Source organism: Scatophagus argus, chromosome 1, assembly GCF_020382885.2.
Source record: "Scatophagus argus isolate fScaArg1 chromosome 1, fScaArg1.pri, whole genome shotgun sequence".
NCBI classification, from domain to species: domain Eukaryota; kingdom Metazoa; phylum Chordata; class Actinopteri; family Scatophagidae; genus Scatophagus; species Scatophagus argus.
This window is the reverse complement of record NC_058493.1, coordinates 8,353,747-8,380,230: the sequence shown is the minus strand read 5'-3', so window position 1 is coordinate 8,380,230 and position 26,484 is coordinate 8,353,747. Positions and strand designations below refer to the sequence as shown.

Sequence of the window (26,484 nt, the reverse complement as noted above, 5' to 3'; positions counted from 1 at the left end):
GTAGTGATCAATGCCTGGCACTACACTGGCTGGGCAATGAGTGACAGTCACAGCTCTACCGGGAGTCAACATTTACACACAGATGGACCCAGCCCATCGGATGTCTTGGCTGCTGTACACACACACACACACAGAGTTAAACACTGACCGAAAGAATGTTGTCCATCAACAACACAAGGGGGGACATTACGGCCTCATGTGAAGCAGAGTCTGTAAAGTGAAGAAGTGGCATTCCATAATTTGAGCTCCTGAGCTCTGGCGCAGACTGATATGACTGCTGTTGGGTGAACGCCATGTCAGAAAGACAGTGTTTCAAGGTTTTGGAGGAAAAATAGAAGAGAAAAAGGATTTTTCAAACAATCTGCTAGGCACACTTTTTCATAGTTTGACTTTTGTGGTATTAGGGCTTACAACGTCACTTTATCAAGAGGAGGAAATGATGATTACCAAAACTGAACTGTATTTGCTAAATAAGAGCTTAGCTTACACATACAGTACAATAAAACCATCGGAATGTTGCATTATTGCAACACTATCCTGCATTTGGCCTTTATGCTTACGATGTGTTCTTGTGTGAAGACTGAAAATCACACCGTTTATCAAAACGCTTCTGTGCAGTTAGACTGAAGTAACCCACAGAATGGATTTCTACTTTGGAATGACGACAAATGCAACAGGACCGAAATGTACCTGCTGCTTTCTCAACATGATACTCTTGGGGAGACAGTCGGAAATTTCTCCAACACCTGGGCTTACAGCTTGAGAAATATCTGCATGTGACAGACCAGGCTGGGCTTTTTTGGATCACTCCTGCTGCCAAGCAATATTCATAAATTTAATTTCCAATCTGCTCTCCTTTTATTAGTTTGGATGTTATTAAATGAGATTGCTTCATCTTATTATAATATATTTCCAGGGCCTGCGAATGTGGCTAGGAGCTGATATTCAAATTCAATAACATGGCCTGTACTTAGTGCATGGCACTAATAAATGCCAATGTATGATGCATATGAAGACGAGGCTCAGTGTGGAAGTCACAGCGGGCAATAATAATGCTGTGAATGTCCTTCAGAGGTGAGACATGCCCCTCTGCACACCTGTACTCCACTGCTTATATGCCTGAAGAAGCCCAGGTGACCTACATACAGAGATAGGCGGGATGGGAGTGCTGCAGAGAGGAGAGGCGGCTGTTCATATTGTATTTTATTAACTAGACTAGACAAATCCCCGAAGAATGTAGGCACTGGCTTTAACACTGTACCTCTGAGAGAGGACTGCAGTATGTAAATCACAACTATGTGACTGACCTTTAACCTCTCCGTTCTGCACTGGAGGAGAGCTGGAGAGGAGCTGTTGGATGCATCTTTGAACTGACATCTGTACTGTTTGGTGTGGGAGGAAGATCAACAAATGACCAAGGAGCTGCAGCATGTGGCAGAAGCTTGGTTGTCGTGTCTCACCTCTTAGCCTCTGCAGGGTTAAAACTTGACGCCTCTCCCTTTTCCTATTTTATCGCTGTAACCTGACAACTGCTCTTGCAAAGATTGCAGCTTAGGAAGCTTAGCTGCAGGAGCGAGTGACCTTTACTTTTATTATGAATATTTCTATTTCATCATTATTATGGAGTGAAATCTATGCATATGATCAGCACAATGGATTTCTTTTTCATTAGTTGTGTAAAATGCCACTCAGTGAATGGAGGGACAGCCAGGGCTGCTTGCCAGATTACCCCACCACCATCACCACCACCACAAACACACACACACACACACGCACACACACCACTGGAGGGATCTGACAATTGGAATTAATATGCGTGGAGCTTTCCCTCTCTATTTGTTGGCTGAGGTTTTCCAGGCAACTTTATCTCGGGTAACATTATCGAGAGCTTTGCTTAGAGCTTCTTCATCATGCTCAAATCCGAGTCTGCCCAACACTTGTCACTGTCAATCACTAAGTGATAATACACTGATGATTCTCTCATTTGGTTTAATAAAAATCTCCAGGCTTATTTGAACTGCAGTCATTACAGACAATAATTGCTGCATTGAGGTTTTAGTCAGGCCATAGCCTCAGGGATAAGGAAATACTATGGCTATATGAAGGATCTGGTGGGTGTTTTTTTTTAACCTTCACTCCCCAGTTGTTCATATTTCTAAAATGAATATTACATTTGAATCTAGATTTGGCTTTCTTTATTCAAACTAACATTGTTATTACATATTATCTGGACACGGAGTCATCTTTTTTCACTTTTTTATGTCTGCGCTGTCAAGACAGATTTCACCAGGGACTGCCAATTGTAATTCTTTATTGTCAGTTAAACCATATTGTAGATCTGAATCAGCGGACCTAAAATTCTCTGAAGAAATGGACAGACAGAAGGGAACATATTTCATCTTAAATTTGAATTCTGATGACAGCTGAAGGTGTGTAGCTGGAAAGTGCTGCTGAAACCACAGCATATAAATCTTTCAGGCAGGAACAATCAGATAATAAAGTATCCCGTTACATCACTGATATACATAACAGTACAATATAAAATACATTATAAAAAAAGATGATTTGATGCTTCCTATTCTATTCCTTGTGTGCTACATTTACTGTAGTGTAGGTCACTGGGAAATGTGTCTCAGTGTTTTCAGAACAATTAGATTTGTGTGATCCTTACTATTAATATATTTTAATCTAAAAAAATGCCCAATGAGGGTAAAAAGAAACAAAAGACATCAAAGTTTTCTTTTTTTTTTCTTTTTTTTTGCAATACATTTTCCAGTATAAAAGAAAATCCAGCACCAATGGGTCACATATTCAATTAGTTAATCCAATCTCCACACTTTAATTACATTCATTAGTATATTTGTTTGACCAAACAAGGTCGCAATAGTTGATTAGATAAAGAATCAATGGCAAAGACAAAAAAACTCATTACGAACGCAATGGTGTGGATATTTGCACCCTTGTTTGTGTCACACAGTTTATCTCAATGTCGATGAAGGCAAAGCAGGCATAAACTTATTTGTTTTGAGGTGGTCTTTGATTTGTATGTGTCTAAAGAGTGATGGTGACCTTGCATTGTTAGCTGCCCCAATAAAGAAGCAGGACACTAATTACCTTTGTCAGTGAAGTGTACTTGGAACAATATACAATCAGATAACAATAATGGAGTCAATAATTTGTATTTACTCTAAAACTTGGACAATGTCATTCCTCCCAATTAATGCAATCACCCATGCATTAAATTAGTTTTTTTTCCCCCTCACCCAGAAAAATAATTAGGGGTAATTGTCAGGAAATCAATCAATCAGCAGAATAAACTGCCAATGAAGCGTGGTCAAAACTAAAGAAACATGTGACACAGATGGCTTGGATGCATCCTACCCTCAAGGGACTTTAGCTGTGCAGTATGCCAAAACATTAAATTTAAGAGAATATAAAGGGTGTATTATTTTCATGTTTGTCAAAGTGCACTGAAACACTTTTGGGGGACTCTTTGTTAACTTCTATAACTGAAAAGACAATGTATGGGATGAAAAGAGACTTAAAAAATACTTTGAACAGATACAGTACAATGACACAGTGCATCCTCACTGTAAGAAAGCTGTTTTAACCTTTGCAAAGCACAAGTGGAAGAAAAACGCTATTAGCCTATTCATGTTATTTTACAAAGGTGTTAACATTAAAGTACTAAAAATCTGTCATTGATCTGTTTTATGTAGTTACATAAGACAAATGTTCAAAATAATCAATTTCCTATAAGCTTTTTTGCTCTGGATGACCATAAAGTGATGCGCAACAACCAACAGACCTTCTTCACAGCAGATATACAAAAACACAAAAAGCACAAGTGTAATCACATTAATAACTGCATTCCAATTCAATTAGCCTTTTCCAAGGGCCTCCTGTTTTCCATGCTGCTTAGCCATCATGATTTATGGGGACATAGAATTGAACAGGACCATTTTTAATGTTATATCTGTACTTTTCCTGTCTAGTCATGCCAGTTTACCAATTTTATTGCTACATTTAGCAAGTTTTTTAACTACTCAGGCAACATTTTCAAAGAACACCTACCAACAATTTTAGCTACCTTTAAAATTTATTTGGAAACTTTGCAGTTTTCAAAAAGTGACTCAAATGCTGAGTTGCCAATTTAAATTAGTTGGCAACATTGTGTCTGCTATGAGTCAAGTCAAAATGCCTGCTGTAAAAAAGGTTGGTTTCTTGTAAAATTAGCCTTGAAGCAATGACCCCGTTAATAACTATAATCTTTATTTTTCTCTAAAAAGAAACTGTTGCACATTCAATCTAAAAACAGTGTGCAGGGCTTTAAGATATGACCTTCCATGTGGTCATGTGGTGTGTGTGTGTCAGAGGTGCTATCCAATCAGCAGAGAAATGAATGTAAACCCTACCATATTAAAAAGACAGAGTATTTGCCTAACACAACAAGGTGTTCAACATACCCCATTTTCCATTTAAATAAACATTTTGCTACAAGTTGTTAAGGCTGAACATGCATGTGTATGAAGTATTTTTTTTCCCAGTATGGCAAAGGCAAATATTTGCCTCACATTCACATTAATTCTGTGGAAGCAAAGAGGTGAATAAATGATGGCAAAGAAAATTCGCTTCTTGACTTCACTTATTTATACTATGTGAAATTTGTTTCAGACTGGAAGGCCCAAACACAGACACGGGATGTAAGGTGCAAAATGAACAAATGGAATTTTAATGAACTTACTCAAAAGATTTTGAAAAACTTAGCATACTAAAAGCAGCCAGAAGTACAGGAATAAAACACTCCAAATAAAGAATAATCAAAAATAAAGATGATTCATAAAGACAATAAAAAGTCCTAAAAGTAACCAAAGAAAATCAGCAACTCGGGGAGATACACGAGGAGCAAAAAGAGAGAAATCACTCAGGAAACACAGATGAACTGAAACAGAGCGAAGACACGGAGCAGGCAATCAAAATAAGAAGGAAAACAGACAAAACAGGAAATGTAAAGGTAAACAAGACACAAGAGGAGAAAAACTACACTATAAAATGAGAAACTAACTAAAAAAAAAAAAAAAAAAAATCCAAACCATGACAAACTTTGGTAAAATCTGAAAAATTTACCATCATTAAAATTTTCTTCTTTTGGAAAATAGTATAAAACGTGAAATCAGTTGAAACAGTGCATTCACAAATACCTGCTGCTTATTAAAACACACTTTAAGACACATAGGATGCCACATATTGTTACAGCAACTTGCTGGGTCAAATAAGAGAATATATTAGTGCACAATTTTTGTCTCCCTCTTCTGACATTGAGAGTAACTACACAAACACTGTCAACATGCTTATGAAACCATAGGCTCTATGGCTATGAGAGAGAGAGCAGTAACCACAGTTAAACAGCAGTCAGCAGATGATGGAGAGACGAACGGTTCATGCACTATACTGCATAAACTGTATGAAAATTGTGTGTACATGTGTGGGTCAGTTAAAATGGAATATTCCATGAATGATCTTATTTATGTTTCAAACCAAATTTTAACAACAGTTGTTAAGGATTCTGTGTGCAATGAATGGAAGGATCCTTCCATTCATAGCACACTAATACTAATTTAGGGTAGTGTAGTTGTTAGTAGCTTAACAACTACTAATATTTTTAACATCACAATTCATAATTAATTAAATATCTGGGGGAGGACCTCTCTGGACATCATTCCCAGGTTTGGGTTAAGCCTACGTGTCAGGAGGAAAAAACACAGGTAGGCTTACAATTAATAGTATACATAATATTAACAAGGGCTCAGTTCCGTGAAGTGTCCCAGTAACAGTCATAGTGACAGTCAATCATTCACCACAATCACAGGAGGACTTCTAAGTGAGATGCAGCAGTCAGAGTGTCAGCAGGGCGAGACCATCGGCTACTTTTTTTCAATCAAGCACGTTTTCCCTTTCATGTGACGGAGGGGCCAGCAAATCAACTACGAAGACATTTTTCCAGAGGCCAATAAGAATCTGAGCTCGGACACTGAAACGCCCCTCTTCATGTTAGATTGAACTCCGGTTTCCGTGTCTGTCAAATTATTTAGCCAGCCAATGTTAGCTAGTTAACCGGGATGACACCCTAAGGAATGACAAGCTGTTGAGCACTTTCTGCAAAAATTAAATCGGGACACACGTAGACATCTCTGCTAAAGGGACTTTTACAGTTCTCTGGTAAATACGGTGAGTTAAAGCTCTAAGTTTTCTTACACTAAGGGCTAAAATTACAGAAATGAACGCCTATCAAGTTCTGTGGAACGCCGAAAATAGTCTCGTTAGCTAATGCTATAGGTAACGTTAAGTGAGTCAAAGAAACGGGTGAGAGAACGTGAGTGTGTGGACTTTAATAGTAACTAGTCTTACGCATCGAAAGAAGCTGTCAGCTAGCTAGCTTCCAACTGTCTGCCAAAAATACGTTAGTTGTAACAACCACACGTAATGTTTGCTAACTCGACATTAGCACTGTATCATAGATAGTAGCGAATGACACTAACGTTATACCTCGCTATATTGTTAAAAATGCCACGATAGTAATTGCAAATTCTGTCGAAATTAAAAGACTGGTCTCTCGGGTGCTGTTAACCACGCTACAACCGCTACAGTACTTGCACAGTAGATTTATTGAACGTCGACAACGACAGTTAGCATACTTCCATGAAACGGCCAGTTAGCATCAAGCTAATCTATCCCAAACAGCCCCTCATTTTAGATCACTGCGGAGTAGTAGCTGTTTACTTTTTCTCACTTTGTTCGCAGACAGCACTTCGTGACATTTTACTGTCAGGTTGCAACGATACACAACTACAGTGTTCGTCACGTACTTGGTGATGTAAATCTTTGAGCTTTGCAGCTTAAGTCATTTGTTTCATGCATTTTCTTTTCATGACAGCAACGGATGGCCCCGACAGCACTTGTAGTGGGACCTACATAAAGGAGGGACACCAATCTGAACCTCTGAATGAGTAATGAACTTAAACCCCTTCTGGAGCATGTCTGGCAATACAAGTCGTAAGGTAACACGAAACTTTAGACTACAATATACTCAACAGAACTAAAAACCACCCCTTAGTAATTTGTGTGGGAAAGGAAGTAACAAACCTGGTAGTAAAGAGACTGTACAATGACTGAAAACTTGAATCAGATAGTGTGCAAATAGCCTAAATCTATGGAAGTTTTCTTTGAAATCTAGTGGACATTTCAGTCTTAGAAAATACTTTATAGAGCTGAACATAAACCATTTCCAAGTCTTTACAGTCCAGTAATGGTGCTTTACATGCGTATGACAGCCTACAGATTCAACTTACTGTTTTTAAAAACAGTTGAAGTTGAATGAAAAGTTCAGAGTTGATTAAAAACATTGATTGCCCATCACAATTAAACCACACAATACGTTCTTTTATAAAATGCAGATCATATATTGCTCTTAAGTTAACTGTTGGTGGACTTTGAAAGATTCTTCAAAGTTCTATGTAATATGTAATGTTTGTTTGCCAAAAAACTGGGGCGGAACAAACTGAATGCTATGTGCCATGTAGTTGCCAGTGGATCAAAGTATGTATTAGCATGGCCAACACTGTAGAAACATGAGGGCTTTTGTGTTCAGAGGTCACAGTGTTTTTTTTATGTGTAAGCAATCAGTGGCTGTAGAAAGCTGTCTGATTTTTTTTTTTTGATTTTTTTTATTTTTTTTTTAGTTGAGAACTTTGTTTTGTTTTTGCACCTCCGGCACCTGTTCCCGTTTGTATTAAGTTCTGAGGAATCTCGTTAGACTGGAATTGTTGATACTCCAGTTCTCCAGGGCGTGTTCTTATACTGTTTTTTGATTGAAATTGGCTAGTTTTTCAAATTGAGTTACTGGTGCCAGTGGTTTAGTACAGTTGGCTTGTGCTTGACTGAAGTTCTACCACAAAGGGAGTTGAGGTCAGTGTGACATGCAGGGGGAAAAAGTGTCCTTTGGGCACAGGTGAGTTAATTTTTTCCCTTCCCAGTCAAAGGAACATTTCAGAAACATTTTGCTGTCAGGTCTGACTTAAATGAATGAGCAGACTTGATCTGTTGAATAAGCACAGCTATTCATTGTAAGCATTCCTAGCATACTTGTACTAGTCATCAGCAACATTTGCTGTGGGTTCTTGATGCACTTCTGTGATTGTGCTGATGAATGCTTTATGTGTACGGTGTATTGTAATTACAGATATTATGAACAGCCTCAGTAAAATGCATTGATAGCTATACTTGAAGTGGTTGCTCCTATTTAGACATTGCTTCCTGACGACCAAACCAGATGGGCAGTATGACCTAAGAGGTTGGTCACAGCACACGGTCCATACCCTGGGCCATTGCTCTAACTCTTGGATGTGCAAAAGGGCTCATAAATATTAGCCTTTTCTTAGCTGGCTCTCAAGACTTGCTGTTAACCTGCTTTTTCACATAGTTATTTTTTTACATTTACCTGTGATGTGTTGACATTCCTGTTGCATGTCCTATACTAAACAGCAGAGGTCTGACAACGAGGAACAGAGCGGGCACGGGGAACAGAGAGCCAGCCCAGCCCGGCTGCCCTTTGGCAAAAAGCAGCTTCCACCGATTCCGAAGAATGCAGCCCCGGTTACCAAGCCTGCATCAACAGGCACCCCTGCCCAGTCGGCCAATGGCACACACGCCTCTTATGGCCCATTTTACTTGGAGTACTCTCTGCTGGCTGAGTTGTAAGTGTGGGTCCAGTAACAGAATTAAAAATTCAGTTGGTTTGTTTTTATTCCCTTGGCTCACCTCATTGTACTCTTCTTTGTTTATACATAATGTTTTTTTTTAAATAGGTTTGTAGCACCGGGTTTTTAAATGCAGTCTGTATTATCTTAGGTTTAAAACATTGCTTTAATTTGGTACCTTTTTCAAAGAAAATGATTTACATGCACATTTTTTTTCTCTTTTGTATTGATCCAACTTACTTACCATGTGATCTGCAGCACACTAGTGATTAAGCAGAAACTCCCTGGGATTTATGTCCAGCCATCCTACAAATCGGCACTAAGTAAGGAAGTTTTTGAAGTTAATGCATGTTTTTTGACCTTGAAAGTCAAAAAAAATAGTAAAATGTTTAAATGTTTTGTAGCCTTTTTCTGTGAGATAAATTATCTTTCCTATGCAACATGTGTCACTGTATTCTGCAGAAAATATGATTTATTCTTTTTTTTTTCCCTGTGCATTTGTCTGGTTCAGCATGGTTCATACCTGTGTTGATGAAAGTGAAGATTCTGAAATACCATATGTTTCCCACTTTTTAGTGTGGTTTGGTGTCATATTCATCAGACATGGCTTGTATCAGGACGGAGTCTTCAAATTCACAGTATATATTCCAGATAACTATCCAGATGGAGAATGTCCTGTAAGTATAGTGTACTTCTCTGATAAGTTACAGCTTGTTTGTTTTTTATTACTTACAAAAGATGCAGTGTATTTTCTGTCAAAACAGTTTTGTGTGCTTGTGGTCAGGGTTTGTGAGGTCATAATCAGAATAAAACAAAAATTTGTAGTGATTTTGAAATTTGCAAAAAGAAACAAAAAAGATGTATATCTTGAAACTGTCATTCAATGGTAAACTTTTAAACTAGACATGCTTTCAAGAGTAGTGGACTCTTATGGTTAATTGAAAGCAGGAGTCTTGGGAGCTGTAAGAGGTAATGGTTGACCAATGATCCTGGCAATGATGCTTTGTTTTATAGAACGGTCATAACATTTTATAGAGCAGAAAGTTGGTACAAACCCTCAACTATCTCTTCCTTGTGCTTTGTTAAAGAAACTAGTCTTTGACATCCCAGTCTTCCACCCTCTTGTTGACCCTGTGTCTGGAGAGCTTGATGTCAGAAGAGCTTTCACCAAATGGAGGTAAACACACATGACAAGTTACTGAGACTGAAAAATGCATTTATTTTTTTTTTTTCACAAAAAGCACTAAATTGTGAAAACATACTCAGTATACTGTTGGAATCAGAGGGAGAATATCTTGGAACATTTGCCTAAATAGTTCTAAAAGATGTCTCAGAACAGCGTTATGGATGTAACTACCATTCTGTGGTGGTGAAGGAAATCAAAAATATTTGTCTTTTTGAGTCGTCTTAGATTTCTACACCTTCTTGTGATTTCATGCACTCAAATTTTTGACAAAAAGCTTTCAATTATGTTGTCAACTCTGTATGTTGTGCTCTTGTAGACGGAATCATAACCACATCTGGCAAGTCCTGATGTATGCACGCACAATCTTCTACAAGATCAATACCGCTGAACCACTCAATCCAGAAGCTGCTGTACTGTAAGTATCTGAGCCTCTTTTCAGTTGTGTTTGTCCAAAAGTAAGAGATGAACCATAAAACGTCGTCATTCAACTCTCCAATGCTGTGTGAGATTGCCAAAATTTAAGAGTATTCCCTGTTTTTTCTGGTGTGCAATATATACTTACATTTTCTTGAATGCATTTTTCAGAGGTTGTTTTTGTACAATTGGAACACAAATATAAAAATCCTTTAGTAAATGCCAAAACTACATAGACCAGTAGTTCTTGTATTTTACTATCAAGACTTTTATATGCATATTTTAGACTGAATAGAATTAAAATGCTGATCTAGAGTCATTATTTTTCCTGCCTTCATAAAAATACATCACAATTTATTTGTCGTTACTTTTTGTTAGCATAGAAAGTAAAATAAACCAAAAATTGGATAAATATTGTCTTTGGTCTTTTTTGCACGAATCTGAATAAAATAAGTATTTGTGATCTAAAAAGGCAACCTTTTCAGCTGCCTTATGAGTTGTGCTGTGTATCTCTTTTTCTCCTGGTAATTCATATTTTAGAGCCATATGCACATCTTTCTTTCAGAACAAAAAAGGTTTGGATTTGTTTCAGGCTGTAGCCTTAAACCGTGTCATATAACAAACTTTTTTCTCTTCCAGTTATGAGAAGGATGTGCATTTGTTCAAGAGCAAAGTGGTGGATAGTGTAAAACTATGCAACAGTCATCTTTTTGACCCGCCCAAGATAGATGATCCCTACGCAATAAGGTTGGTGAACTGTCTCCATTTTTGACATTCTTCAACCCTCACCACTACATGAAAACACACCCTGTAATCATGTCTGTGTGATGAAACTGAAGGGTTAATGTTCTCTCTCACACTCACATTGCCACTCTTGTCCTTTTGATAGTTTTTCTCCATGGAACCCAGCTGTTCATGAGGAGGCAAAAGAGCGGATGTTCACATACAAGGCAAGTTTAAGAAAATTGGAGGAGGGGGCGATGCAGAAGTTTACCACCTCTGACATTTTCAGTTGTGTACGAGCAAGAGAGTGCAGTCTACAGCAGTTCTGCCAGAATAAAAACCCAAAGGGTTTGGTTAAGCCAGAGTGTGAGCTATGAGCACTTTGAATGGCTGAGTTGTTCTGTTATGTAACTGCTAAATTGCCTTTGTTGCTTTAGAGACGGCCTGACGATCACCACAAGGGAACGCAGGTGTCAGGGTTATCTTGGGTGAAGCCTGGATCCACACAGCCCTTCAGTAAAGAGGACAGTTCTCCTCAGAGCTGAACCTGCAGTGTCGCAGCAGCAGCCACTAGAGGGCGACACGCGCATTGGATGCTACAGCACTGGCTTACCTCCGCTGTTTAAGTGAACTGGATCCTTGAAACAGTTGGGGGAACTTTATATTAAGTCCTCACATTATTGCTCAGCTTTAAAAGCTTTGTAGGCATCTCCTCAAACAGCTTTAGAATAAGCAGCGTTTGTATCATATTAATTGACAATGGCAAATGGATGTCTCAGCAACATCATTTAGGCTGTGTTGCAATCAAAGAGCTTTCTCATTTAGATTTTCGGATCCATGCACATGTTGGGCTAAGTGATATGATATTTTGTCCCAAATGGAGCTGGAAAGTATGAGGAAAGCAGTTTGCATTCATATGGTAAGTATAGTGGACTACGTGATCTATACCACTTGTTCAAACTGGCTCAGGACTGTTCATTTGTCAGACTTGGAATGTTGTCGGTCACAGATGTGTGAATGAAACATCCTTACTGTCACCCCCTCGTTACCCAGTTGATTGATGTGGTGTTTTATATTTGTTTATTATTGGACAATGATTTCTTTTTAATTCCACTGTGTAAACTATTGTGTTACATAGTTCCCTATATATAAGCAGAGCAGACAAGTATGGTTTTAAATGAGATGCTTAGTTTTTAAGCTTATGTATTTTATTTTGTCTGATTTTAAATCCTTTTGAATGTTTTATGTATCTTTGGTTATTAAATGTTTGATGTGTAAATAATGGATGATGTGCTAAGCTTTGACTGTAAGAGTTGTTTGCAACGATACTTGGATTTTCTAAGTGATTGTTTTGGTTTTCTTAGCTTAGTTACTTAAACTCCCTTGTAGACGTTTTCTTCACAAGTCAGAGAAGTTGATGTGGCTTGCTACATAGATCTGAAGGAAAATCAGATATTTATTTTGATAACGTTTACTTATTAACCAGCCATAGAGCAACACCAAATGGAATTTAATCCAGCTACAAGAACCACACCTTTTGTTACGCCAGATGAATGTCACTTTGTATGTGATATCTTTCGTCTGTGGGGGGCTTTGGCTTAATTAATAGTAATCCAAGCAGCTTTCAATATGCAAATATCATTAAAGGATGGAGTTTTTTGAATGTTTGAAAACCTCAGAATGACTATATTAGAATAGCAGATATGGTGCTGAAACCTCTTTATATATGGGTGCTGGGAAAGGCAACCATGTAACAAAATTTCAGTGTACTTAACAGATTGCCATTTGGGCTGTGGGCATCTTCCTGCTCCACTTTATGAAAGACATCATTGCTTAGATGACATGAGATTTAAATAAGTTTCTCTGAAATCAATAAAATGATGGAAAAAAAAAAAAAAGTCATAATTTGAATTTTTGTTGTCACACTTGGCGAATGGTTTGATTAGTTTTGAAAGACTTGATGCAAAGATTACACTGTTTATTGATATATGAATTTTATATAACACCTTTCTTGAGTCAAAATGATTTAAAGTTTTCACCTCTATATTTTTGGATATATCTTTTTCAATAGTTTCTCTGTGCCCGAGTCAGGCATGCTTATCTACAGCTGACTTGTAGGAGCAGGGAAACAAGTTTTAAGTGCGTTAGTATAGGGAGGAAGTTAACATTTATGTACTCGTGGGTGTGGTCACTACTGTCTTGTTAATTCTGTTAGTCCTGTCTTTTAAGTTTATTTTTTAAATATAGGGTTATTGAATTAATCTCTCCACCAAGGAGAGAATTCATGTCACTGGAAAGATCGCTACATTTAAGTATAGTTTCATTATACTCGCGTGCCCAAGAGAATTAACAATGCCATAAATTGTATCGAGTCAATATGTTATAACCAACTGCGAACTACAGATAACTACTTTTTAGTTGTAATTAGACTTTATTTAATTTAGACATGTCGCCCAGTTCGCCAGTAGAGGTCGATATGTACCCACGGTGGAGAGAGGCTCTCCCACTCCTGTCGTGCTTGCGCTGAAGAGAAGCTATAAAAGTAAAAGCTCTCTGGATTGGCTCTGGCTTGTTCGCGGCCATCTTATGTACTCTGTCAACATAAGGACTTCAGACATGAATCCATGATTTAACCAGCCAATCTCCGGTGCTGTTTTGGGGCGTCAACGCACCAAAAGCACTCATATGGGGGAGACCGGGTAGAAGTTTTACATGGAAAAGTCAAATTGTGACAAATTGTCAATGGTCCAATCACAGAGGAGGTTACTAATATGCAAATTAAGTGTTATCACAGTCACGTCAGCAGCAGCGGCAGAGCTGCTGTGCCGTGGTCGCCAGCAGGAGTACGACTAACAACAGAGTCACAACTTCGCCGATAACGCTCTCCCTACGTTTGACGTCTGGAGTTGCACTTTTGGGTTCCTTTCAGGTAAGAAATAACACTTCTTTTGTAGCTAGTTTGAAAGATTTTTCGTACTCGAGGAGTTCTGTTTCATTCAGACAAGGAGCTGTCAATTTTTTTTGACAGTCAGTGGGGCTCGCCTCAGCTGTCTGATGACACACCGCCTTGCTGAGTGTGTTCCTTCCCGAGAGAAATAAGACTGTTGACTTGTCAGACTAGTCCGTACTAGTTTTCCGTGAGTGCGCATATAAAATGGCAAATGTCATCGTACTTCCTCACAGTTTGCCGGGTAAATAAAAATGCGCGTGGCTCCAAAGTAGCCCTCCGCGGTTCTTGGTCATGGTGGTCCTGAACTGACAGCGACCAGTGAGCCGAGCTTAGTCAGCACCGCACTTGTATGGGGACTGTTGGTAGTGCCAATACGAGGGCGCTTTATCAGAAAAGGAAAACGATACTCGGTCTGCAATCAACACAACAAACTAGTTGTTTTATCGTGGACACCATCACTGTCGACCTCTCCTTCCATCTCCGGCCTCCTCCCCCCTCCTCCTCCTCTTCCTCAGTGAGGAAGCGTCACGACACCTCTTGAATCCTGTGGCTTGCAAAGTGGAGACTTGGCTAGGGCTAACACGTGCGAGCTATCTCGTTTGTGCGGGTCTAAAATTTTCAATCTGAAATCAGAAGTCCCACGTGCATTGGCTTTGTTTCCACTTGGGGAACACTTAAAGTAGCGCAACACATTGCCGCCTCGCTGGCTTATCCAACACCGCTCTCGCAGGAGCTGAAGCCATTGCTGGATTGAAGATGAAGAGGATGTTGGAGACTTCAGAGGTGAACCCGGTATGCTTTTAATGTAAGCAGGATCCCTTATCAACCCTCAGCAATCACGACGAGTGATACATTGTAACCATTGTAAAAATTATTGAGAATTTGCGCCTTCAGTCACAACAACACTTACTTTTTATCCCAAAGTGGCTGTCTGCTCATTTCAGTCCCCACATAATATGTCCACCGTCTCTATCTTTTTATTTTTTAATTTTTTGGCTATTTTTTTATGCTGTTTGACTAAGGGGCGCCGACGTAGCCATTTGTATGACATCAGTCCCAGAATTCAATGGCCACCTCCGGACAGTTACGTACACAATTCTTGTTGACATAAGGCACGAGATGCACGTGTCTGTATGGTGCTTACAACGTCATGATTATGAAGGAAACAGCTGGAAGGCGACAGAGGCTTAGGGAACTGGTCTGTGCCTCAGGGCCAGATTAGGGGTGTTTTAAATGTTAGCAGTGCCTTGACTGGTTGGCTCAGGAATATGTGGAATCGAGTTTTGGGTGAGATGGGTAGATTATTTTTTTCAGCACCAGTACTGTTTATTCACTCTGCATTTTAGTTTTCATATGGTACATACTGCTTTACCACCAGTTTCCACCTTGAATGGACTCCATTATCTCTGCTTTCAACTTCGGGGTAGCAGTGTCTCACACTTAGTTTGAATGTTGCCAACAAGAGAATAAATGCTGGAAATAATTTGAAATGATACAGATGGGTTGAATTTTAATCACATAAGGAAAGGATATCAAGCATTTTATACATTGTCTCATGTTTGGCACAAACCCAGTAGTGTCATCGTGAAGTATTAGTAGGCCTACCCATCTTAAAAGTGTATCATTATATCATTATTATTAGCACCCTGAATAGGCCCTTCATAGAAAAACTCTCCCCCCAAAATAATTCTTCATCAGGAAGTATTATCTCTTCTTAGGCAGCGATATCACAGGCCTCATGTTTTGTTGTTGACAAGAGTGTGAGACAAATCATCAGTATGTGGCCTATGACTATAGCCTTTCCAAAGAAGCGTTAAAAATATTTACAATTGGGACTGCCACATTCCAGGACAGTTTCATGTTTACCCAATAAACAGGATAGTAGACAAAGCACTGCAGTGAGTTGGAAACACGACTCAAACTGAAAACAGGAATGGCTTTCTGAACATAAGTAGATCTTTACTGGAACTTGTTGACAATGGTTGGTGGGGAGCGTCATCTTTACTACTTCTGTTTGTTCAATTTATTATTTAAATTCATTGTAGGTTTCAGATTTTTAATAATTTAAATTACTTTACCAGATTCTGAATGGCCTGCTGGAAATAAAACTAAATGCTGAAAATTAAGTAAATTAGTGTTGGGTGTGAATTACATGTAAAGCACAACACTTGGATTTATCCAGCAGTATTCCATAGCCTGGCATTGGTCCTTAACAGAACCCCTGGTAAGAGCAAGATATTATTTACTCTGGTTTAATATTCTGCTTGTACAAAACTAAAAATGAGTTAAAGTGTAAATGATAGGTTGAAATAAAGAAAACATATACAGTATGTTCTAATAACAGATTTGCCTGTGTACAAAATGTATGATTTTGTGATATGACGCTTGAAAAAGCACTGGTATGAGAAATGAGTTACTAAAAGTCATTTCTTCACATAAACACATGCAGGCTAGAGTTACTGGTGCCTCGAGATTTGGACATAGGTGTGAAAGCAAGCATGAGTGGTTACTACCAACCTGTCCAGGGTTTACCTCTTGCTCAGTGTCAACTGGGAAAGGCTTGAGCCACTAAAACTAATACAGACTATAAACTAAAGATAGTTTATGTGGTTGTTTTAGTATAACATGAACCAAGCAGACCACCAAGCCAGATATAACTTTTTACACAATCTAAAAATTGTAAAGTTGGCAACTTGAAACACATTTTAGTGTAGCTCAGATCAGGCATGTTGCTTATATTTATCAAATATGACAATCCTGTCAGTATTTGTGATTCAAATTTGCTTACAGACTTTATAAATACATTCATGCTGTATCTGGTGATGTGTATGAAGTTTCTAGGATATTTGGCCACTTTTGTAAATACAACGCAGAATTTTTTACTTCATTTGCACCAGTGCAAAACTTTTTATGTACTCCTAATATTGCTTTCAAAGAAAGTAATTTTTAGTGATCTAGTGTGGCCTATAATTACAAAGTAGATATGCAATAATTTAAGCTGCCATTACGTTTATGTTTAGAGAAACGCCTCATGTATTTAAACGAATGGTGTGCAGAAAATACCAGTTTCCTATAGGTTTTTACTACTTACCAATCAGCCTAACTGACTAAAACCATGGAAAGAACAAGTATCTCTGCAAGTTAGACTGAGATACTGTGGAAATGCCTGTGCTTACTTGTGCTTTTGTGTGACTGTGCGCATAGCAAGTTAGCATGTAATGACTGACCTGGGTAAGCTTCTGTCATCTTCCGCTTGTCTGTGGTTGCAGAACACACAGCACACGCATACACACACACTCTCTCTCTCTCTCTCAAAGGCCTGTGTCCCTAGCTGTTGAAATTCTATCAGCTGTCTGTGCCTCCCACACATTCTGCAGTAGCAGGGCAGGCAGCTTCACTGGTTGTGGGGGTGGGGGTTTGAGGTGCGTTCGTCTGTGTGTGAAAAGGGAGGGGGCACAGGATGAGACACCTGCTGATAGCGGCGGTTGGTTTGCACCAGCTGCTTTGCTACACACATGAAACACAGTACTGATAGCTAATTGACGGTGCCAAATTTCTCTCAGATCCTCCTGACCTTGCCATTACCTGCCATTTGAAAGCTTTTTTTTGACACTGTGTGGGCACTCTTGCAATTCTATTAGCCCATGAGCATGTATCACTGATGAGGAAATGGATGATCAAAATAGATCTAGTGGGAAAAACTATACTTGATAAGCTTTCATCTCAGACTGAGAATTACTAATTTCTGTGTTTGTGCTTCATTATTGTTATTATGTTGTTAGCAAACTGTGATCTGATGTTCTTATAAAGTAGACCAAACATTACTAGGTAAAACACACAGCTGTCATCTTGTCATATTAATGTTGTATTTTAATATTCCTTTCCCTTTTTATTTCGTACAGGTACACAATGTAATGGACATGCTGTAGCTTTGTAGACAGTGAGGCTCATTGGGACCAGCTTGGATCTGGTGGAGTTCCAAAGGTTCCAGTTACCCACCGGGTTCTGCCATGGACTTCTTTAATGATCCCAGTCTCTTTGTTGGGGGTTTGGAAGGGTTGGATGAGGATGGCTTCCCTTCAGCACCATCACTTGTGGATGAGCTAAACCTCAGTGCTGACTTTGAGCCCCTCCAAGTGGAGCCTCTAGGCCCAGGGAAGCACCAGGACATGTTGCCACCAGTTTCTACCCAACAAGTCATGCCTACTTACAGTGAGCAGATGGGTCACTACATTGGCATGAAGGCACAGAATCCTATTGGGCAGGCATTTTCTGGTCCTGGGGGCACAGGTGGTGGAGGTGGTGGCATGATTGTCGAGCAACAGGGCCAGTACCACAGTGTTGCCATGAGCCAAGTACCTCAATCCAACGGGCTGTTCTGTAACAGTAGCAGTCCTATGTGGGGCAACCAAGACCAGAATGGGAATATGTACCACCCCGTATCTCAGCAGCAGCAGCAGCAACAACTTTGCCATCAGCAACAATTGCACAACCAGCACCTTCACGTCAGACAACAACAAACACAGCAGCAGCAACACCACCCTTGCCATCAACAACAACACGAGCAGCAGCACAGAATGCGGCAGCAACAGCAGCAACAACAGCAGCAGCAGTTGCAGCAACAGCAAAGTCATCAGCAGCAGCTGTTAACCCAGCGTCAGCACCAACAAATGAACACACAGACTGTGTCTGTGCAGCAACAGCAGCATCACAGTTTCTCCTTTCATCAGGTAGGTCACTCTCAGCAGCAAATAACTGTAGGAGGGCCAAGGTACCATTCAAGGGCTCTGCCAAGTAAGTCATACTTGGATAATCAGAATACTTCTCTGAGTGGGACTTGCTTACATCAGCAGCAGAGCAGCTACCAGTTAGCCAGGGGAGGTCAAGCCTTCTGTGGATCAGGACCAGAAGACCCTAACCTTCGCTTTCCCATGCATGCATCATCTATGGTTCACTCCCTGCCTACGGGCTCAGTCAGTTCTGCCACTGCTTACCAACCGGCTCAGTATCCCGCCTATCCTGGAGAGCCAGAAATGCCCAGTCTCAGTCAGCGATCTTTGTCCTCAGCCTCTGTGCCTAGGCCCACCACCAACACTGCACCCCTTACTTCTACAGTGGCTGAGCTTTCAGGGACAGTATGTCAGTTTCCATCACCAGCAGTTATGAGTCAGCAGCACACTAGGGCCTCAGAGAGCCTGGCAGAGGAATGTCCTTTCCGGGCCCTGCGTTGTTCAGGGGAAACTCAGGCAAACTGCAAATCATCTGAGATGTTTGGTGATTCTATGAGCTGCTACCCTGGCATGGTCAGCCAACTGCCTTCTGAGCAGCCTCAGAGCTGTGGGGCCATCAACACTAATGGATATCAAGCGTTTGGAGACAGTCTCCTGCCATCAGAACCTCAGGATGGAGACTTAGAGGACCTGGATCCTCCAGACCTCCTGCCTGACCTACTGCCCCAGCTGGAGGCTGCTCTCAGCCAACAGGAGGAATCCAACTGTTCCTGGGTCGATTCCAACCAGGAGGGACGTGAGTGCAGGAATCCGTCACCTGTTGAATACAAGGAAGAGAAGGTAATACAGTGTTACAAACTTAAATATTTTTAACTTTTTGGTTACAAAAAATATAAAGCATTTGTATGTCTTGAGGCACATGTATAGCTGGATATTTGAGCCATACTCTTGCAGAGAGACCTAGTCCTTGATGCTGTTCAGACCTGGTATTAACATCCATGCTAAGTGGTACAGGTTCAAATGAACAGGTGGGGAAGCAACCAAGACATATTGAGGACTGATTTGATGTCTGATTAATTAGACCACATTCAGAAGTGATCTAGGTCATGTATGACCACGCTCTTTTAGCAGTGTGTATGCAAATGTGTCCTGGGCTACACCAAAGCACTGCCTACTCAACTGCATCCTCTGTGAAACAGCAAGATACTGCAACAGGCACAGTGGAGTATATGCTGTTCTATTTGCATTTGGTTCACTGCAACGCAAATTAAGTGTTTGGGCTGTCTTACCTGCTAAAGTAAGCAGGAGATGTTTGTGAACACCCTGTCTGTTTCAACTGATCTTACCATTGAACTAGTAACTAGGGTATCCGTAGGCGCCCTTAAAAATTGCACAGTTTTGAGAGTGGTTGAGCCAGGAGAAACTTGATTAACAGCTATGGTAAATTCTTTATTAATCATTTGCTCCTTGTTGTTAAATACATCTGTTAAGTTGATTCTTTCCTTGTGAAAAGTGTCAGTTTGTCACAGTGTCATTTTAACCAGTCCGCTACTACATGTTTAAAGTGAATCTTACCTGCCAACATTGAGTGGTTGTTTGAACACACTGTTGCGATTAATTTTAGAATTTACACAGAATTGTGAAGATAACACTTTGTCGGGGGGAAAATATGACAAATTTTGCATATTCAGTAAAGAGTAACCAGTATAGGGTACTTGTCACCTGTGGGAAAATCCCCTTTGCCCCTTTTGAAAAATTGCTTAGTTCTTTGAGTTGCTGAGTTAGGAGAAACTATATAAACTTGAAATTCTGTCTTTGACAAATTCTTGATGTATACATTAGTTCTGTCTTTGTGTAAAAAGGCGTTGTGTTTGAACTGAAGTTTGAACTGATGGAGAGCTATCCACTTGTGATCAGATCATGCAGGACAGATGTTAAAACATGAACAGGCTTCAAGACAATTTTTTTTATCTTTATGGCCTATGCACTCTCTCCTCATATAAAGATTATTGCTGAGAATTAGAGGTGGGTAAAGGTTGGTAAGCTGAAATTAATTCAAGAAATTATATTGTCTTTACTAGTGAAGAACATTTCTTTGCTGACACTAGGTGAATTGATGTGTTCTTCTCAGTGTAGGATGGCACAGAATCTAGCCACTCATGTAATGTTTAACTAACTATCCCAGATAGAACATGTGTTTGTCTAGTAGGAAACCTGCAATCAGTGGTGGAGTGGGGGAAGGTGGAGAGGCAGTACCTAAGGTCATCTGAAAGCCTTCTGAAAATGATAATGGTCTGTCCGGTCTGGTCTGTCTATCTGCCCAGTGCGCCAGCAGCAGGTCAGGGCTGATTAGGCTAAGAGTGGCAGGAGTGTCTTCAGGACTTAGCTGTAAGCATACTTAGGGCTATATCAAGATGTGGGTCAGGGCAAGCCAGAGGCACTTGCACACTGCCTCGCTGGAGTGTGGGGGAGGTTGCAAACTGTTGTGGTAGCTGCCACAGTTTCTGTGTGTCTGTGAGTGTATGTGCATGTGTGAGAGAGCGGGCGGGAAGGAAAGAGTGTGGTGGAGGAGAGTGGTTAGCACTTGAGGGGGAGGGGGTTCGGGAGATGGAGAGAGCAGTAGCTCATGGAAAAAGAAGGAGAGCTTAGGACAGAAAGGCAGGGAAAGAGACAGAGAGGAAGAGCATGAGAGGGAGAAGAGAAGCAGAGGGGGAGGTTGGGAGAATGCATTAGCTGGCTGTAACAGGCTTCAGGCGGTTCCTGGACCTCAGTTGGCTAGTAACAGCATCCACACAGCCCCCCTGGTCCATGAGTGACACATGACCAGCAGCAAAAGCAAAAGATGTTTCATCATGGTGTGCACACGTGAAAAAGGACATGTGAATTTCAACACATCCTTGTGCTCTGTTTTCATAATAGTTGTTACATTTTAGCCATGTTGTTGCATAAACAACAGTTGTGCCAACAGTTAAACATATTTTGTTGAGAGCAGCAGAAATAAATTCCACATTTTTCATAAGGGCACATAAGAGACCGACAGAGTCTCCCTGCCTCTGACAAATAAGAAGCGTTTGACATTACTGTACTGAAGCCACATTTTTGGTGTCTGCACTTACTGTAGTGTACTAAACAAATGAGTGATTACAATTTAGCAGTAACTGTTCAATTGACTCATATAAATATCTCAACAGTATCCTCTTACTGGCAGTACACCTATTATGTACCAAACTTCTGAAACCGAACCTATGCCCACGAGCCAAAACACAACCTGCGTTAAGTACTGCCTCGACTGTCCCCCAACAGGCAGCAGGCAACAACAGATCTGGTGGTCTGCCTAACCAGAGCTCTTCCACACAGGCCATTTGGCCATCTGCAGAGGTCCTGGACTGAAATGGGGCCATGAACCACAGCCATACAAACGAGCCTCTCCCTGTCTGTGTCAACACCCAACCCTGTGTTGATGCTTGCAGGCTGACTGTGCTGTTCATGTGCACTGATGTGTGAAGAGCCTGCTGATAGTGTGTTTGCTGAACAGGCAAGGCATCAGGGGGATAGCAGTCCACTCTTCACTCCCCCACAGCGAGTGTGGCTAATTAAGATTTCCAATGGTTGTAATGGTCAGCTGCAGCTATAATGAGCACTCAGGGTTCTAGAAAAAAAAGTAGTTGTCCCAGGTTGCCATAGTTAAAGGTTAAATAATGTCTCAGGCCCTTGGATCAAAACTTATATAAACAGACGTGTGTCGAACTCCAGTCTATCGCATGAATCATTTTCGGCAACAAGTATGGACTTCTGGGGGCTTTCTTTGAGGCGATAGTTCAACCTTATAGTAAATGAGACCACCTCTGAGCCTCATGCCAGTTTGTAATGCTTTCATCTGCTCATGTGAGTCAGCATTTTTTATGCTTTGTGCAGCCAGACGTCAAGATGGATGTCTTTTGAGGTTTCTGTGCATGTTAAAGTGACAGACAAAAGAGATGGAGTATTCATAGGTTGTAACAGACAGTTACAGTTTACAGGGTAAACCAGTCCGCTACTATCAAACTGATCAAGTGTTTGATAGTTACATACAGTATAATGTTACACCAAACGTAGTGCGTAAATGCAGACATATAAATGTGGGTAAACTGTGGGGGTGACTACTGCAGAGTCATTTGACCTGGGAATGAATGTTGATTGTACCTTTTCCTACTGAAGCTAAAAGCTAGATGTTTTTTTGTCCAGTGTGAAAAGGGCTTAGTTAGTTCATTTGGTGTGGATTACCATATCCTTAACATGATATATTGAAAACACTTGACAGCATCCATAGTACCAAAGCTACTGAAAAAAGGCTCACAATATGTCTTAATTTTGATTTGATAGACCTATGTATGGGTGCAATTTAAACTAAGCCCCAAAGGAAAAAGAGAAACTGGTGATTTGGTGCACACCTCTTCCTGGCATGCTCAAAGCGCAACCCAGCCATCAGTCCTGTCCTTTGATGCCTAAGAAACCATCATTTCAATTGAAAAATGAGATGGGCACCCATGTTTCTGTTTCAAATGTTTCAAAACCAGGTTACTGGAAGAAGTCAAGTTAGCACCGTGATTTAGAAAGTGTTTAAATTAATTGCAATAACCTGTTTACTCCTACTTAGAGTTGCGAGGAGGCTGGAGCCTATCCCGTTTTTTCTTATACTGATAGATATTATTTTTATAAAGCAATTAATGGTCAGTTTTCATGAGATATTCCATATTTCTACTCTGAAGCACTACCAAGGCATTTAAAATTTTAAGGTGTCACACAGGAAATCATAAGGCAAAAAGTGCCCAGTACAGTTGTTGTTCAGTGACCAGCCACAGTGGCAGTTGAGGAAACAACTTTCAGTTTTTGTATGCTGCTTTTTAGCCTTACTTTCTTTGTAGAATCTGGAGTTTCCTTTATGATGTCACATCAGATAAACAGAATCTGTTCTGGATAAATTTGTATGCCTGATTTCTTGACATGACACATGTATTCTTAATGATTTATTTTGCAGTTTCTTGCTAGACTCAGCTGTTTGTAATTCTCTTCAGACCTGAGGCTTCAAATAATCAAATGAATCCCTTGCTGAATGGAGTAGAATCAGAGATGGATGTGGAGACTGATGGATACTGATGGCTTGGGCTGCTGTAGCTGCTACAGGCCCCCTGGCAATGACACTGAGCAGGTGCCTCCTCCCTGCCTCTGTTGCTGGTTTAGATTTATTATCTGACTGGGTATCGCAGCTCACTCCTCTCTCCCCTTTCCTTGGCCTCTGAGCTGTGTCTCGAGTAAGCAACTTAGGGTATGTGCGTACGCTTGTGTGTGTTTTTTGCTTTGTCGCTTCCTAACCTCTTTAAGGTTTATATAACTCCTAGCCAACCAGCCGACCAGACTGGGCAGGCCAAGCAATGCCATAATCAGCCCTGAAACTTGACACCATGCATCTCTCCAGCCCTCACCCCACCACCCATATGCGCCTCACACACACACGCACACACACCCCTGGGAAACCTGCTGATTCAGTGGCCACATGGTGATAGGCTGTCTCATTCACACACTTTCTCTGATCACCTCCCCCAACATCCATACACAAGCCACCCCCCTCACCCCCGCCGCTGCCGCCTCTCACTCACTCCCTCGCTTGCTCACTCTGTCAAGTGTTCTGAGTGTTTGCATCCGGCCTCATCGGCCTGTCTGTTTGGAGACATGCCAGATAAGGGCGGGGGCGGGAGATAGCTAAGGGTCAGAGGTAAACAGGAAATCAGGCGGTCCTTGCCGTGGGCGGAAGGGGAGGGCTCAGTGGAGGAGGCGGGGGAGTAGCTTGGAGAGAAGAGGGAGGAGGGAGTTGTACTTGGATTGAGTGTGTCAGGAGCATGTGGGAACGCTGCCAGCCCAAAGTGCACAGTAAGTCTGAATTAAAACTATGCTCTTTTATCCTGCTGTTCTTTCCTTCCTTTCTTTTGTGCCTCTTGCTCCAGGGATTAAATGGCTCTGAATATTTTTGGGGGGTGATGTGTGGGTGACTGTTTGCTCTGTGGTCAAATGCAGTGTTTTTTTTTTGTTGTTGTTGTTTGTGTGTGTGTGTGTGTGTGTGTGTGACTGGAATGCACTTTTTTTGGTTGTGACGTGGGTCAACCTCCTTGAACTTGTGTTAACCTTTGATTGGTGGAGACGGGAAAGAAAGCTGGGTGGTTAGACTATCCCACTGTCTCCGGGTATATAAATATTCTACACTCTCTTCAGGAAGACAGCATGAAAACCACTTTTGAATCAGCCTCAGTGTAGGATGTAACAGAGGAAATTGGAAAAGGCACGAAAGGGGTAATGACCCCTTTGCCCTTGTGTTTACAGCCGCCACAATGATTACAAGTCATCTTGTAGTAGGAAGGAGGCATTGCCTGGGAAAATCTTGCATTAAAACATTGTAACATCATGTAAAGCTTGAATAAAGCGACTTAGAGTAAAGCAAGTGAATGTTAGCAGGGCTACAATAAGTCTGTCCTTCTGTTTCTCTTAATATGTGGTTTTCTTTACCACAGTTTGACTTTGACGGAGCTTAATGTCGGTCACATTGTCCACAAAGACAGCGGTTGACTCACTGGTTATTGATTTGTAAGTTCAGCAAACAGGTTTGTGTCAGTAGGAAGTCATTAGCTCGTTGCCATGGACACCTGTGTTGCAAGTCGAGACTTTGTTTATTGAATGTTATGCTTGGATTTTCCAACATGCCATTTTTGTTTTAAGGGCATTGGATTCACTCAATTCTCTGTTAACTTTTGAGAAGAAAGAAGTTCACTGTCTAAACTGGTATGTCAGTCTATCAATAGTCACTGAGTAGTGAGTCAGTCTGCCATACAGGCACCTGTACCAAAATTAGTATAGACTCTGTTACCCTTATGCAGCTTTTTATTGTTGAAGCATATCTACAGTTCAAAGTGCGTTCACTTTGCTGGATATATAATTGCTAAAGATTTTATTAAGCTGTTTTGTGTTAGCAGGCAGCACAGTGGTGTGATGGTTAGCACCATCGCCTCACAGCAAGAGGGTTCTGGGTACGAGTCCTGGTCTGGGCCCTTCTGTGCGGAGATGGCAAGTTCTCCCTGTGCCTGCGTGGGCCCCTGGTACTCCAGTTTCCTCCCACAGTCCCAAAAACATGCACATTAGGTTAATTGGCTACTCTGTATTGCGCCTTGGTCTGAGTGTGTGAGCGTGTGTGATTATCTGTCTTTGTGTGTCAGTCCTGCGACTGACTGCGATTGTGTCCTGCTTCTCGCCCATAGTCAGCTGGGATAGGCTCCAGCCCCCCGTAACCCTGCATGGATAAAGCAGTGTAGAAAATGGATGGATGGATTTTATGTTAGCCCAACAAAGTACTCTAATAGGCTTATAAGTTGAAAGCCTGCAGATTTTTAATGTTTTTCCATTTTTTTAACCAACGCTTAAGCCAACTAACAGGAAGAACTTATAAGTGTGTGGAGATACATATCAATCAGTGCATGTCAGGAAACTGATACAAGACTGACATGAATATCAACAACAAATGCAAACCAATTTATTATACAGTGACTCTCATGACATGTATCCTGATGTACCCTGGCTGCTCTGCCTCATCTTCGAGTAATTAATGGAGTTTCCTGATGGACAGAAAGCTTTACTTGCTGCTCAAGTTACTGTTAAGTTGCCACTGCTAACTCTTTTTAGTTTGTTAGTTTCATTCGTTTG

The 26,484-nt window shown here is 40.8% G+C and overlaps 2 protein-coding genes across 8 annotated transcripts in view; both read left to right on the top strand.

Annotated features, from left to right (window-relative positions):
* Nucleotides 1-5,920: 5,920 nt before the first annotated feature.
* On the top strand, nt 5,921-12,977 carry LOC124073967 (akt interacting protein). 2 transcript variants are annotated; one of them, XM_046416668.1, is made up of 10 exons: nt 5,921-6,228; nt 6,935-7,058; nt 8,545-8,753; nt 9,015-9,079; nt 9,333-9,433; nt 9,845-9,933; nt 10,259-10,357; nt 10,996-11,103; nt 11,246-11,306; nt 11,517-12,977. In XM_046416668.1, the coding sequence occupies exons 2-10, from the start codon at nt 7,011-7,013 to the stop codon at nt 11,622-11,624; spliced, it is 888 nt and encodes a 295-aa protein (XP_046272624.1). In that variant the 5' UTR covers nt 5,921-6,228; nt 6,935-7,010; the 3' UTR covers nt 11,625-12,977. The 2 variants fall into 2 exon arrangements, with proteins under 2 accessions (XP_046272624.1, XP_046272543.1); XM_046416587.1 differs by having other exon boundaries at nt 5,939-6,228; nt 8,542-8,753.
* An 886-nt stretch (nt 12,978-13,863) lies between these two features.
* The window catches only part of chd9 (chromodomain helicase DNA binding protein 9), a 74,624-nt gene continuing 62,003 nt past the window's right edge, over nt 13,864-26,484 (top strand). For 3 of the 6 annotated variants that reach the window (XM_046416229.1, XM_046416143.1, XM_046415986.1), the window contains exons 1-2: nt 13,864-14,008; nt 17,932-19,599. In XM_046416229.1, the coding sequence (XP_046272185.1) occupies nt 18,040-19,599 (1,560 nt within the window). In that variant the 5' untranslated portion in view covers nt 13,864-14,008; nt 17,932-18,039. Of the gene's footprint in view, nt 14,009-14,440; nt 14,835-17,931; nt 19,600-24,528; nt 24,667-24,856; nt 25,570-26,484 lie in introns of those variants that run through there. The other 3 variants (XM_046416067.1, XM_046416395.1, XM_046416474.1) reach the window with 3 other exon arrangements.

Excerpts from the sequence above, each read along its gene's own strand:
- LOC124073967 (XM_046416587.1), top strand. The coding sequence starts at position 7,011 with ATGAACTTAAACCCCTTCTGGAGCATGTCTGGCAATACAAGTCGTAAG. Across the intron at positions 8,754-9,014 it reads TACTCTCTGCTGGCTGAGTT|CACACTAGTGATTAAGCAGA; the intron begins GTAAGTGTGGGT and ends TGTGATCTGCAG. Across the intron at positions 9,934-10,258 it reads AGAGCTTTCACCAAATGGAG|ACGGAATCATAACCACATCT; the intron begins GTAAACACACAT and ends GTGCTCTTGTAG.